This window comes from Phaethon aethereus, assembly GCF_964289735.1.
Source record: "Phaethon aethereus genome assembly, chromosome: 5".
Classification (NCBI taxonomy): Eukaryota; Metazoa; Chordata; class Aves; order Phaethontiformes; family Phaethontidae; genus Phaethon; species Phaethon aethereus.
This window is the reverse complement of record NC_138579.1, coordinates 59,146,935-59,158,991: the sequence shown is the minus strand read 5'-3', so window position 1 is coordinate 59,158,991 and position 12,057 is coordinate 59,146,935. Positions and strand designations below refer to the sequence as shown.

General features: G+C 40.9%; 1 protein-coding gene across 1 annotated transcript in view; it reads left to right on the top strand.

The window, feature by feature from the left end:
• Positions 1-3,476: 3,476 nt before the first annotated feature.
• The window catches only part of TRIM66 (tripartite motif containing 66), a gene marked incomplete at both ends in the record, with an annotated part of 48,895 nt that continues 40,314 nt past the window's right edge, over positions 3,477-12,057 (top strand). The window contains one exon of the mRNA XM_082000627.1: positions 3,477-3,696. Within this exon, the coding sequence (XP_081856753.1) occupies positions 3,477-3,696 (220 nt within the window). The remainder of the gene's footprint in view (positions 3,697-12,057) is intronic.

The window sequence follows — 12,057 nt, the reverse complement described above, 5'->3', positions numbered from 1 at the left end:
TGTGCTGATTTGCGGAAGTTTCTGATTTTTTTTCCTCACTTGCCCAGACACTTGTTCACATTTAAGTTTTGTACACTTAGTTATTATGCTGTTCTGTTGGTGGGGATTTTTGCATATGAAAACGCCACCATCTCACGTGGGGATGCTGCCCTGTCACTTCTGGGGGATGAGGCAGCAGGGGGGATGAGGGACGAAGAAGCGCCGTGAGGCAGCGCTAAGCGGGTGGTAGCCTGGCAAAAGGTGCTGTGTGAAGAGACCCGGTACGGGGATTTGCTACCCGTCAGCTTTGTGAGCGGGGGGTGCTCCCGCTGCGCAGGAGGGCGGAACGCTTCCCGCCGCTAGGCGCCGGGCTGCCCGCTCCTCGCCATGGCAACGGCGTCCGGCAGCCGGCGCCTAGGCGGCACCTCGGAGCTTCCGCTGACGTACCGCGGCCCCGCTCCGAGCTCGGCCGGTGGGTCCCGCCTTAATCCCGCCCTACCCTCCTTCCCCCACCCCCACCCCCCCCTCCAGTTGTCACTTGTGGCCGTTGGGCGCGCGGGGGCGGCGGTTGGGCGCGCGGGGGCGCTCGCGGCCGTAGGCGCCGGCTGCGGCTGGCGGTTGGGCGCGCGCGCCCTCCCCTCACGGCCACCAACCGCCTCGGGGCGGCGCGGCGGGCACCGGGGCGGGGCAGCTGTCCCAGTCTCGGCTCTTGCCGCCGGAGGGGTGCTGAGGGGCTCGGCAGGCGCTGCTGCCCGCCGGCCATCCCGCCGTTTCCTGGGGTAAACCGCTGGCGGGGAGTATTTCCGAGGTGCGAGAGGGCTGAGTAATAACAAAGAAACGGCGTTTACTGGCTTAACAAGAAACTCCCATGAGGGCTGATAGAAAACTCTCAGAATGGCTGTCCACGGTGTCCAAATAAAGAATTTTCCTATATAAAAACGGGAGAAATGAGGAAGCTAATGAAGACCAAGTAACTTCTTAAGTGTAAAACTTTTTTTTTTTTAAACTGGTAAACACTATGCTTTGGTAGGTGGGGCTAATCTTTTTTTTTTATTCTATGTTTTCCAAATTCTTGGCAACTTACAATACTGCTAATGAAGCAATTATAGGCAAAACTGGTAAAGTTGATGTTATATTTTAAAATGCTGTAAGGAGCTTGTGTAGCAGCATCCACATATAATGGAGGGAAGAAGATAGAAAAAAAATACTGATTAAATCTGAGGAAAAGGAGCACAGGAAACTGAAAGACTTGCATAGAGAGTTTACCCCTACAATACAGAAATTGTAAAGTTACCAGAATATACCATTACAAACCTCTCTTGTGTGGAATGTATTAATGCTTTACTGGAAGGTCCAGGCCTGTGCTATCTGGACGCTTCCTTTCGATTTGTGCTGGGGTGGCCACTGCCTTCCCACTCTTTTGGTGCCAAGGCAGCCCCCCAGCAAGATGCCTTTCCTTTGCTCTCATCCGGGCAGACACACCAACAGCCTGGCACTTTTCTTCCTGTTCCAGGTGTGACTCTGCCTGCCACAGCTCTCCCTGTCTTTGTTTCTGTCCCGCGTCCTGCCTCATTACCCTCATCGCACATTTCCAAGTGCAATTAAGTTTATTTTCTTTGTAATTGCTGCTGCTGGACCTGTTTTTTCCCGTCAGCGTAGCCAAGATGCTGGTAACATAGCTGCCTGAGTGCTGATTTGCATACCTGTCTCAGCAGGAAATTATAAACACTTTTTATTATCCCCATACTTCCCTCTCCTACCAAAATTTTTTACGTAGTTTTATATGTTATGCAAAAAGCCTAAATCAAAATGTATGGTAACCCGCTTCTGCTCACTCAGACACAGGTTTGGCCTTTACAGTGATACAGCATTTCCCAGTATAAGGCTTTCTTTGCGCTGATTCTCTGTGCGTGGATGCTTTGGTCCTGGGCTGTGGTTTCTCTGTCTAAGCAATGTGGTAGTCTAAGACCTCAGCTTCCTACTGCAGAAATTACATGTCTTTGTAAGGTGCTGGTTTGTCTTCTAAGCAACAGTAGTTGCAAGAAACAGTAGAGACAGAGCGAGCTGAGCAGCTATGCTGCCCTAATGACATTTGCCTCTGAAAGATGGTTGATGAAGATGCACTGTAAAAAGTGAGCTCATATAGTAAGTGCTGATACAATGTTTATTAGTTAAACCACAGGTACAATTACCACAGCTCATTTCTGAAGGGACCTCTAGTTTTGAAATTACAATCGTAAGTTTTAGTGGTAGGTTTGAACTTTTCTAAGTGAATTCAGTAAATTTTGTGGCTGTCTACCCATTTTCATTTGATCCTAGAATGGGTCTTGTGTAGGAAATATGATGCAGACTTTAACATCTGGTCCATTTTTTCTAAAATATTTTAAATAACAATGACTTCAGGATGCAACACTTTAAAAATTCCTTGTTGTGAATTTCTGAGGCATGCATAATTTTTTGCGTTGTAGGAAAAAAAAAAAAAAAAGACCTGCTTACTAACCATTTCCACTGGAATCTGCCCCGAGACAGAATCCCTCAAGAGAATACATAGCCCTAAGATTAAAGCTGAAGATTAGAGCTGCTGCTCGTCTGAGCTGGGGAAATCTGGAGACAGTAGCTGCAGGTTATGTACTGCTGGTAGCAAGGCCACCATGCCAAGGCAATGGGCAGCTATGTGGGGTGCTGCCCCAGGAGGTTCGGTTGTCTGAAATGATGATTCCAGGGGAGATGAGACTCTTTGATTTTTCTCCTCTGATGCAACTTGCAGAAGTTTCCCTTTGCAGGCTGTATCTGATCCACATCTCTCAAAATCTCAGATCAGGGATGGAACACGAACTCCAAAACTCTCCTTTTACCTTGGGGAGCTTAGGCTGTCAGGAGGAACACTGCTTCCCAGCTTGTGGGCAGCTCAAGTTTGGCCTATAATTTGATCTGCGGTCACGTTGACAGTTGAAATTTGATTACTGCAAAGTGCATTTTATTACATTTCCATAAAGAAGATTGGCAGAAGATGTTGAACATTCATCAAAGCAGCTTTCTAATGTGCATTGATGAAATGCATGATCAGTTGTGCTTATTATTTGCTTTACCTGAAAACTATAAAATATTGAGGTGAAACTGTAAAAGCAGTCAGAGAATATTGTCATTTTTATTGCACAGTTTCAGTGCTTCTGGCAGGAAATGTACAGCCTGTGACAATTCAGCCTGGTAAGAGCTTTGCAAGTAGATCAATAGAACAGATTACTTCAGTTTTTACAGAAGTTGCAAGTACTATAGAGAGATAGTGGGATCATGGTTTGTAGACCTTAAACCACACTTTCCTGCACAACAATCTGCAAAGATACTCTTTTTTTGTAAAGCGGGTATGTGATTTTCAGCTGCAAGGAACTTCCTCTTTCTTCACAAAGACTAAATAAATGTTGTTTCTGAGAACATGCATCCCGCTGTTGCCTTCTAGTTTGCGCTTGAGTGATCAAGCATTTTGTTAAGGGGTTGTCATGAGCCATTTTGTGACTCTTCATGTTTTTGATCTCAAATTTCAGCCAACAGAAATGGAGACCCTGGATCTGTTGAGGAATTGTTTGGTGTGCAAATGGGACCTGCGGAGGAGAGACCCCAGAATGCTACCTTGCCTTCATTCCTTCTGTAAGGACTGTCTTCCGGATTTGATTCAAGGATATAACTGTGTTCCCACGGAGTATGAAGTTCTATATGAAGGTAATATTTAAGAGTCTGTGGCTTGTGCTCTTTGTAGTACAGTATTATAAAAATAGGTAGATTGAGAAGTACTTTTTGTAGCCTATTGCTCTAAAGCACTACTTTAAAAGAATAAATTAGGAGACTCAGGATTTGTATGAGCAGAGGGTGGATTGGGAACAAGCCTCCTTCATTATGTTTTTCATCCAACAGGAATGTTTTGAAGAGAAATGGCAGAGTCAGGCAACATTTAACATTTTCCAGAATGGACTAAGTTTCAGTAACCAAATGTGAGATTATATTTGATTTGCTTACCTTAATGAATGAATAAATGCTACAAGGTAGTTTCTAGGCTATGTCTTTATCCAATCTTTTGGACATATTGGACCTTTCTATGGTACCGCTTGTGGTGGTAGTTTTATTCTTCCTTCTCTCCCCCTTCCACCTCTCCTCGCCCATGCCAACACCAACACAAAAACATCCGGTTCTTTGTTCCTAACAGAGGTCATAATAATTGTTATTAGAATATGTGTATTGTGGTGCACTGAGACTCTTCCTTTTACCTCATTGCAAATGTGGTTTCTTTCTACGTGAACCCTCCTGACTGTGGGCTATACTGTAACTCACCCTAACAAGCTGAGTAAACCATTGAGGATGAGAAGCATTTTGTGACTGTGGCTTTTGAAATCCTGAAGTTATTTGTACAGTTTATGGTAGTGATGTTAATAAAAAACATGTAACTTTTTTGGAATAAGACAGGACTTAGATCACAGAATACAGTAATTTTAACTAACATGGGTTCCATGGGGAAGCATTCCAGATTCATTACTAATTTATAAGAAGAGCAAAGGCATGTAGATTACTTGTATTTTCACAGGCTTTGAACTTTAGATGAATAAGAGGCATCATTTATTATCTCTTCCATAGAAGATTTTAGAAACGTGTAGGAAGAGAAGATACCTTCCCTGAGGTGATGGTAATCTGAATCGACGAGATAACATAAACTAGACAAGTTTAGGTTTGAGAACAAATGGAAAGAGTTAGGAGACCACTGTTGAAAGGCTAGCAAAACATAAAAGATAAAGGAAAAGGGATACCTTAATGGCAAAGGAGAAAGGCTATTCATGTGCAGGGTAGAGACAGAAAAAGATATAAAGGTAGGAGAAGATGACAAGGAGAGCAAAGCAGTCATTTCAAGTAGCTGTCTCCTTAAAATTTTAAATGCCCAATCATAATGGGCTTAATGTTTGAGGGACCTACTTTATAATAAAATGCTGTTGAAAACAACCACTCCATTATTTTTTATGTATCCTTTGACATCTAAGCCATTCCTCTCTTCCCCCTTGTTTCTGTTAGCCAAGTGGAAAAGTGAATTTTAACCACTTGGTGATCTTGGATGAAGTGCAGCCAGAGGTTCTCATGAGTTGTTAAAATATTAGATATTCCTTCAAGTTCCTGAGTGGATCGGGAATTACTTGTCTGTAGCAAATTGGGACAAATACTAGTTTATTTCTGTATTCTTGAAATTCCTCTGTTTACTTCCTCATTGTCTTGTAGATAGGGGGCTTCTATGGGAAAGAGCAAGGTTAGAGAAAAGAGATAATGAACTGTGATGACCCAGTAAATGAAGTGAAACACCAGGTGCAGAGACTCAGTTAATATATGAGCAAGGAGACCAGGAAAACCAAAACATCTGTGTCTCTTATTTAAGGCAATGACTGAAACTGCAACCACCATAGGTCAGCCAGGGTGGATTTGTGAAATCTTCTGCTAAATGTTGCTTATCTATCTGCACCGATTGCTGAGTTATAGGCAGCACAGCAGCAACTCAATTTTCAGTGTTATCTTTAAGTATGATCACATATAAGTGCCAATGATAAGCTGTAAATACAAGTGCTAAGCTATTTGTGCTGACTAAACATGAAATATTGTGTTTCTTACTGTGAATTCTTTAAGCAAAATATAAGATGGGAAAAAGTGAATATATTTCCAAGTGAAGTCAATCTGAGGTTTGCTACAAAAGCACACTTGAATTTGTGTTTTTTGGTATGCTTTACTATATATAGTGCTATACTAACATAAAGCTCTTTTCTAGTTTATTGTTGTTGTATGAAGATTGCTGATAAGATGGAGGTAAGTGGTCCTGATATTTGATGGGAGTTGATGTTGGAAACTTCTATACCTGATATAAAAGGGATATATACTGAGATACTTTTATACCTGTATCTCAGCTTTTGTGTTTAAGATGAGTCATGTGTGAAAGCTCTGAGATAGCCAGAACTCTTACGGAAAAGCTGCATGCATGTCAGAATTTATGTGAAGTTGTGAGAACTGAGAGTTTGGAAGCAATTTGAGTGGAAAAAGAAAATTATCTTTGTGAGTTTGGCTCCTACATATGCTTCTGATATGAAGGGGACTTTAAGATTCTCAGTCTTTCTTTTCTTTTTCTGCAGGCCAGTGTCACTTTCCTTTTTTTATTCCCTCACTTCATGTAATAGAGAATCCACATTCTTATCCTCTGCAGATCTGCATGTGGTGCGCTTCCAGTCTGTTTTGTGCATGGGAAGGAATAATTTTAAAGAGAGGGATTGGGTAAGAAAGAGAGAAAATGCCTCCATCTCCTGGGATGGAAATTTCTCAGATGAGGACTTTCCCAGGCTCCTACCTGTGTGAATTGCCACTCACAGTACAACGTGAAAACATACAAAATTTGTTCTTGCATGCTGCCTTGGCTTCTTGGGTCTGGCTCCTCTCTGAGTTATGAATGCATTCAAAACCAGATTCATCCGGTTTCCTGTGCTTATCCCTCCTTTCTGAATTGGAGGTGGGTGCCAAAATAAACTACCCTTTATCTGCAAACCATCCTCTCCATAAGATGTTCGATGATTTAAGTTGTTTTAGTACTTTAAATCTTACCAACATTTTGATTTCAAAACGAGGACCCATGGAGGTGCATTATTGTGAGAACTTAAACTAAAAGAGGGTAGATTCAGATTAGACATGAGGAAGAAATTTTTCACACTGAGGGTGGTGACACACTGGCACAGGTTGCCCAGAGAGGTGGTAGATGTCCCATCCCTGGAAACATTCCAGGTCAGGTTGGACGGGGTTCTGAGCCACCTGAATCTAGTTGAAGATGTTCCTGCTCATTGCAGAGTGGGGTTGGACTATATGACCTTTAAAGGTCCCTTCCCACCCAAACTGTTCTATGGAGTTTATGTTTTTGAAAGACTGTCTCAGCTCAAGAGTTGGATTTTTTTTTTTCCTCCCCCCCTTTAAAATAAAAAAAATCACAGGTAATCACTGCTCAATCACAATTTAGACTCCTGAGAAAAAGGCAGAGCAGGGAAGATGTACTGGAACAACTTACGGATTTCTGCTGATACCAAGCCCTGGTATTATTTGCGTTTTGTGACTGAATTGTGTAATTTGCCTACACTGTAAGTTACACCTTATGTTTGTAAAATGCGATTAGTAGTTGCTCAGCTTTGTAAATTGCTTTGGGAAGTGGTAGATTTAATTGTATCATGTTTTTGTGTTGAACTTGTGTGTTGAGTTATTTCTTCTGAAATTCTATTTTTAAAATATGCTTTGCCCTTTTGTGCTTCTCTAGGTTGGAAAACAAAAATCCTGGAAAATGACTGCATAATTTCTATCCACATTCTGTGCATAAGTCAAAAACTGTCCACACTTGAGTTATGTTAGCTTCCCACATACAAAAGAGGGTCTGAGATCCCCACTTAAATGCCACGAAATGTGACAGGGTTAGGTATTAGAGAAATACAAACTGATGGGATACAACTGAGAAAAAACAGACTATTAAAGAGAACAAATGTGACAAACTGTTGACAGGTGTCCACTTGCTGCATTTTATTATTTCCAGCTGAAAATACACAGTTTTCCTTAGCTTGTAAGGTAGGTGCTATATACAACCATGGATCCCTAATTGTGAGCGCTTGTTAGCGAGAGACATCCAAAACTAATCCAAGCGTTGGTCACGTTTGCATTTAATGTCTCCAGAGATATCTTCAAGGGGGTTTATTTCAAGAAAAAGATTGAGCTCTGTGACTCCTTTAGCTCTAGTAGCTCTAGGCTCATTTCCGTATGATATTTTGGCATAAGAAGTATGGTGTGCTGCATTCAGGAGACTCCAGGTGTCAATGCACAGTGCCTTATGTTGTGCTAAGTCTGTATGGTAAAAAAAAAAAAAAAAAAAGCACATCTACTGAGTTCTTTAGACCATATTTAGGCTTACAGTGGAGTACAGTTTGGCCTTCTTGGTGTTACAGCTGTTTTATCTCCAGCACCCAAATAACCTTCTTTTGATGCAATCATGTAAGGCAAGTGATGCAATGTATCACAGCTATTAATTCTGGAGGAGAACACCCATTTACTTAAATTAGATCCACTTAACACCAAGATCCACTGAACACCAAATACATGTTTTATTTCTAAAAAGGGAAATAGAAAGGTAATTCCAAAGAGGGAAACTGTTCATAATGTATATATTTAGTCATTTTTAAATGGATTTAAATTTACTCAGCCCTTCTTATTCTGTTGTTCAGCTGCCAGATCCAAAAGGGAAACAATGGGAGTTTAGTTATATAAATATGAAGCTGTAGAGTGGGAGGTTGTCTTCAGAACTGTTTCCTATAATCTATAATTGGGTCTCCAAGGAAGTGTAAATTATGCCTGCAGCTTGAGCTGTAGCTAATGCTCTGTGAGAATAATTATTCTGATGGTTGTTGGAGAAAAAAGAGCGGAGGAATAGGTGCAACATGTGGACGGCAAGCATAAATGTGGTGTGTATGATAGCTCCACTATTTGTTTCTTTATGCTGATCAATTCTCATGATAATAATAGGTTAATTATCTGCATTGATTTATTTCTGAGACTTGAGGGTTCTTTCTGTTTAAACCTGACCAGATTGGAAGACCTTGAAACAAAACTGCGAGCTGTGGCTTTTGATGTTCAAAAGGTCTTTGTACTCGGTTTCCATACGTGGTGGAGAGGTTACAGTTTGAACTTTCAGAGATGATTGCTGCAAATTATCCACAGCTCTGTCACTTACAAATTAGATTGCTACAATATAGTGGAGTAAAAACTTGAGGGCACTCAGAAATTTTAGTTCTTTATTCGTGCTTCTACAAAGGAACACTGTATGAGGGTTGCTGCCTTGATGTCTGCTTACTATTTCCTGGGTCCAATGCAATGTGGCAACTTTCATTAACAGAAATGAAAGTCCTGTGGGGTGTGAGAGACCTGACATGCGGGGAAGTAGGGCTTGAACACTATATGGCAGAATATTGTTTTTTTCCTGAAAGCTGATTTTGGATATCTCAGGTGTGGGGTTGGAGTGCCTAGACTGGGTGTCTGTGTCTGACTACTGGATCTAGTGCCCTTGAATTTCTGTTTTCCCCAACCCGCTGGCTAGTTGCTATTGCTGATGGGAGTGTGAGAGTGGAAATAAACACGTGGCTTATGAAAAAGGGCCACAAACCAATTCATCAAAGTAAACATCTGCTGCTGAAGCTTTTCAGAGCTCAGAGATGTGTGCATGTAAACGTGACACACACACAGAGCTCTGTCTGTACGCATGTCATGTCGCTTTCTAGTGCTGGTGGCTTTTGTGGTGATGTTCAGGTGCATTAGTCTACTATGGATAGTAGTTAAAGAAGTAGTGGAGCCCTGGAAGGATGTGGATGTAGGATGATTCCTCCACATCCCGCACGTGATGAAACTTTGTGGGACTCTGTTCCTTCAGTGATTGTTCAGTACTAGCTGATAACTCAAATACACTGAGAATAGCTTACAATGTGGTTTATCCTGCGTATAATTCTGAAATAGGGTTTCATTCTGCATATCACAATGAAATGGGGCTTAAATCCAACATTCGGATCCTTGCTAGCCTTTCTAGATTCATGGTCATCTCTTTAGCAGTGAAATGTGATGTCATAAATAATTATTTCAAATGATAAACAGCAGGAGGTAATGAACTTCTAAAAATAATTTATGCAGATGTTCCTATCTCATTCCTACCAATATAATTTCCATACAAAAATAGAGCATGTCAACAGCTCTCTTAGCTTTTTGCTACTTCTAGAGGTTTTGATATAAATAACGGATTTACTTAATTTGGGCACCACAACTGCACCGTATCTGAATTTGGCTCCTGATCTCTTAATATGTAAACTGTTGTTTGAATCCTGTAATTCCATGTTGAATTGCTATTTAGATCCAGAAATTGCATCATTCTCATACGTACAAACAGTGAGTCTCCAGGGCTTCTGACTATTCTTCCCGTCACCCACGGTGCTGTAATAATGATATATTTAAATGAGCTGTCTGCAAAGTACAGGTTCTTCAAACAAATTAACAATGTTGTTTAGAGGCAGTGGCAAGGTAGGAAGGCAAGCAAAATATTTAGGAAATGGTCTGCAAAATGTACCGTGGGAGTGAATGGCCTTGTAAGACCTGCTGCTACCTGGATCTGGAAAAGGTCTTCTCTTTCCTTCTGTACACTTGCTCCAGGTTACGCTGAGGACTGAGAGAAGACCAAACAAGAAGGGAAGTAGGATGCTGCTATTCATTCTCACTATGGGATTTTTATTTCACCACTTCAGGAAAAATAACTACTAAGGCAAGTTGACAGAGGCCTGAATGAATCTGAGAGGCAAAGGCAAGAAAAAAGGCAAGAGGAAAAAAGATATGCACCTTGTAGTGGCCCAGTACATCTTTCTGCCCTGCTGATTTTTCAGTGTTTCTGGCTGAAGAAGGGGGAGCAGCCCCAAATAGTCTGTGAAAGTTGTAGAGACTTCGATCTGCAATACGGCAATGATTCAAGGGAGCGCACTCTGTGTGCAGTTCTGCTTAATAACCACCCGCTCCCCGACACAAGTGACTTTGTGTGTAGCTCTCTAAGTGCCTCTTTATCCAGAGGACAGGTAAGGGCTTTCCAGGAAATTGTACTTTACTAGTGATTTGCACTCTGAGCAAATGAGCACAGCGTAGTGTGCTTGCTTTGTATTGTTGAAGTAGCTGCTGCTTGTGACTATTTGTAAATAGGTATGTAAGGTTTGCTTAATTTCAGGGTAATTACTTCACAAACCATTCTGTAGTGTATATATTATGCCAGGCTATCATTAGATTCTCTTGGGAATTTGTATTGAAAAATGTTGGGCCTTTCCAGAGAGCACAGGTTTTTATTAAATGGAAAAGAAATCAAACCAGAAGCCCAATTAGCTGAACAAGTATGATCTCCAAAGCTACCACATTCAGGGAATCCCTCTTTTAGCAAGACACAAATCCATCTCCTCCTGTGCTTTTAATAAAGTCTTAAATATTAGGGCAGGCAAGAAGGTGCTTGCTGATTAGTCCTCCTATGAGTAGCAGACTACTTCCAACTTGCTGATTAGTCCTCCTATGAGTAGCAGACTACTCCAATTTGCCATGGTGTCCCCATTATTTTTCCTGTTAACTGTTACGCTTTTTATTCTGATTTTTTTTTTTTTAATTAAGCTGAGGGCTATACATGTCCTATGTTAATCTCCAGGGAGTTTTAGATTTGAAATAATCGTAATTCACCATTACTTGGGTATTTAAGAAATGCTTTGACACTTACATAATCTAAGATGTACTTCACTTGACAGTCTGTGGTAGTAAGTGTAATACAAAGTTCTGACCCCTGTGTGTGCAACTCACTCCATGTATGTTCAATGTTCATTTCTGGAACAACACTGATTTCAATAGCATAACTTGCATCTACAACCTGGAAAAAAATTGTCCTATGGCATCCAGGGCATGATTTTTAAACACCCCCTATATTAATCAGCAGTAATTTCATCTACCTCCAAAATCATGACTGTTCCATATTTCTTAATATCACTGCATTTCTCAATATATATAAGGAAGCTTTTGTGCAAAACTGAAATCCATGCATGAAATATGTTTTCTTAGGGTGAAAGTTATTGCAGTTTTCTTCAAATACATTTAAAAACATTAAAAAGATGGTCTTGACCATTGTCAAATTAATTCTTTATACAAGGTATTTTATACTTCACTGGTTTGTTACAAATTAGCAGAATTTAAAGTTCACATGAACCTGCTTGAGGCCATGAACATTCCATTAAATATCATTCAATTGGTATAATTTGATTTACAATTCTGCACTAACTGCGTAGTGTTGGAATGCAATAAAACAATAGCTTCAATATTAACTTTTTTTTACCTTACATGATGGGCAGGCAGAAGTTGTCCTTGCTATAGCAAAGTCCTGAGCACTGCTTTTGTTTTCCAGGAAGCCACTATTCCCAGAAATGTTTTGTGTAAGACTCTGTGCTCACCCATATGGCATATAAATGAAGGAATAACTGTGAGAGTCAT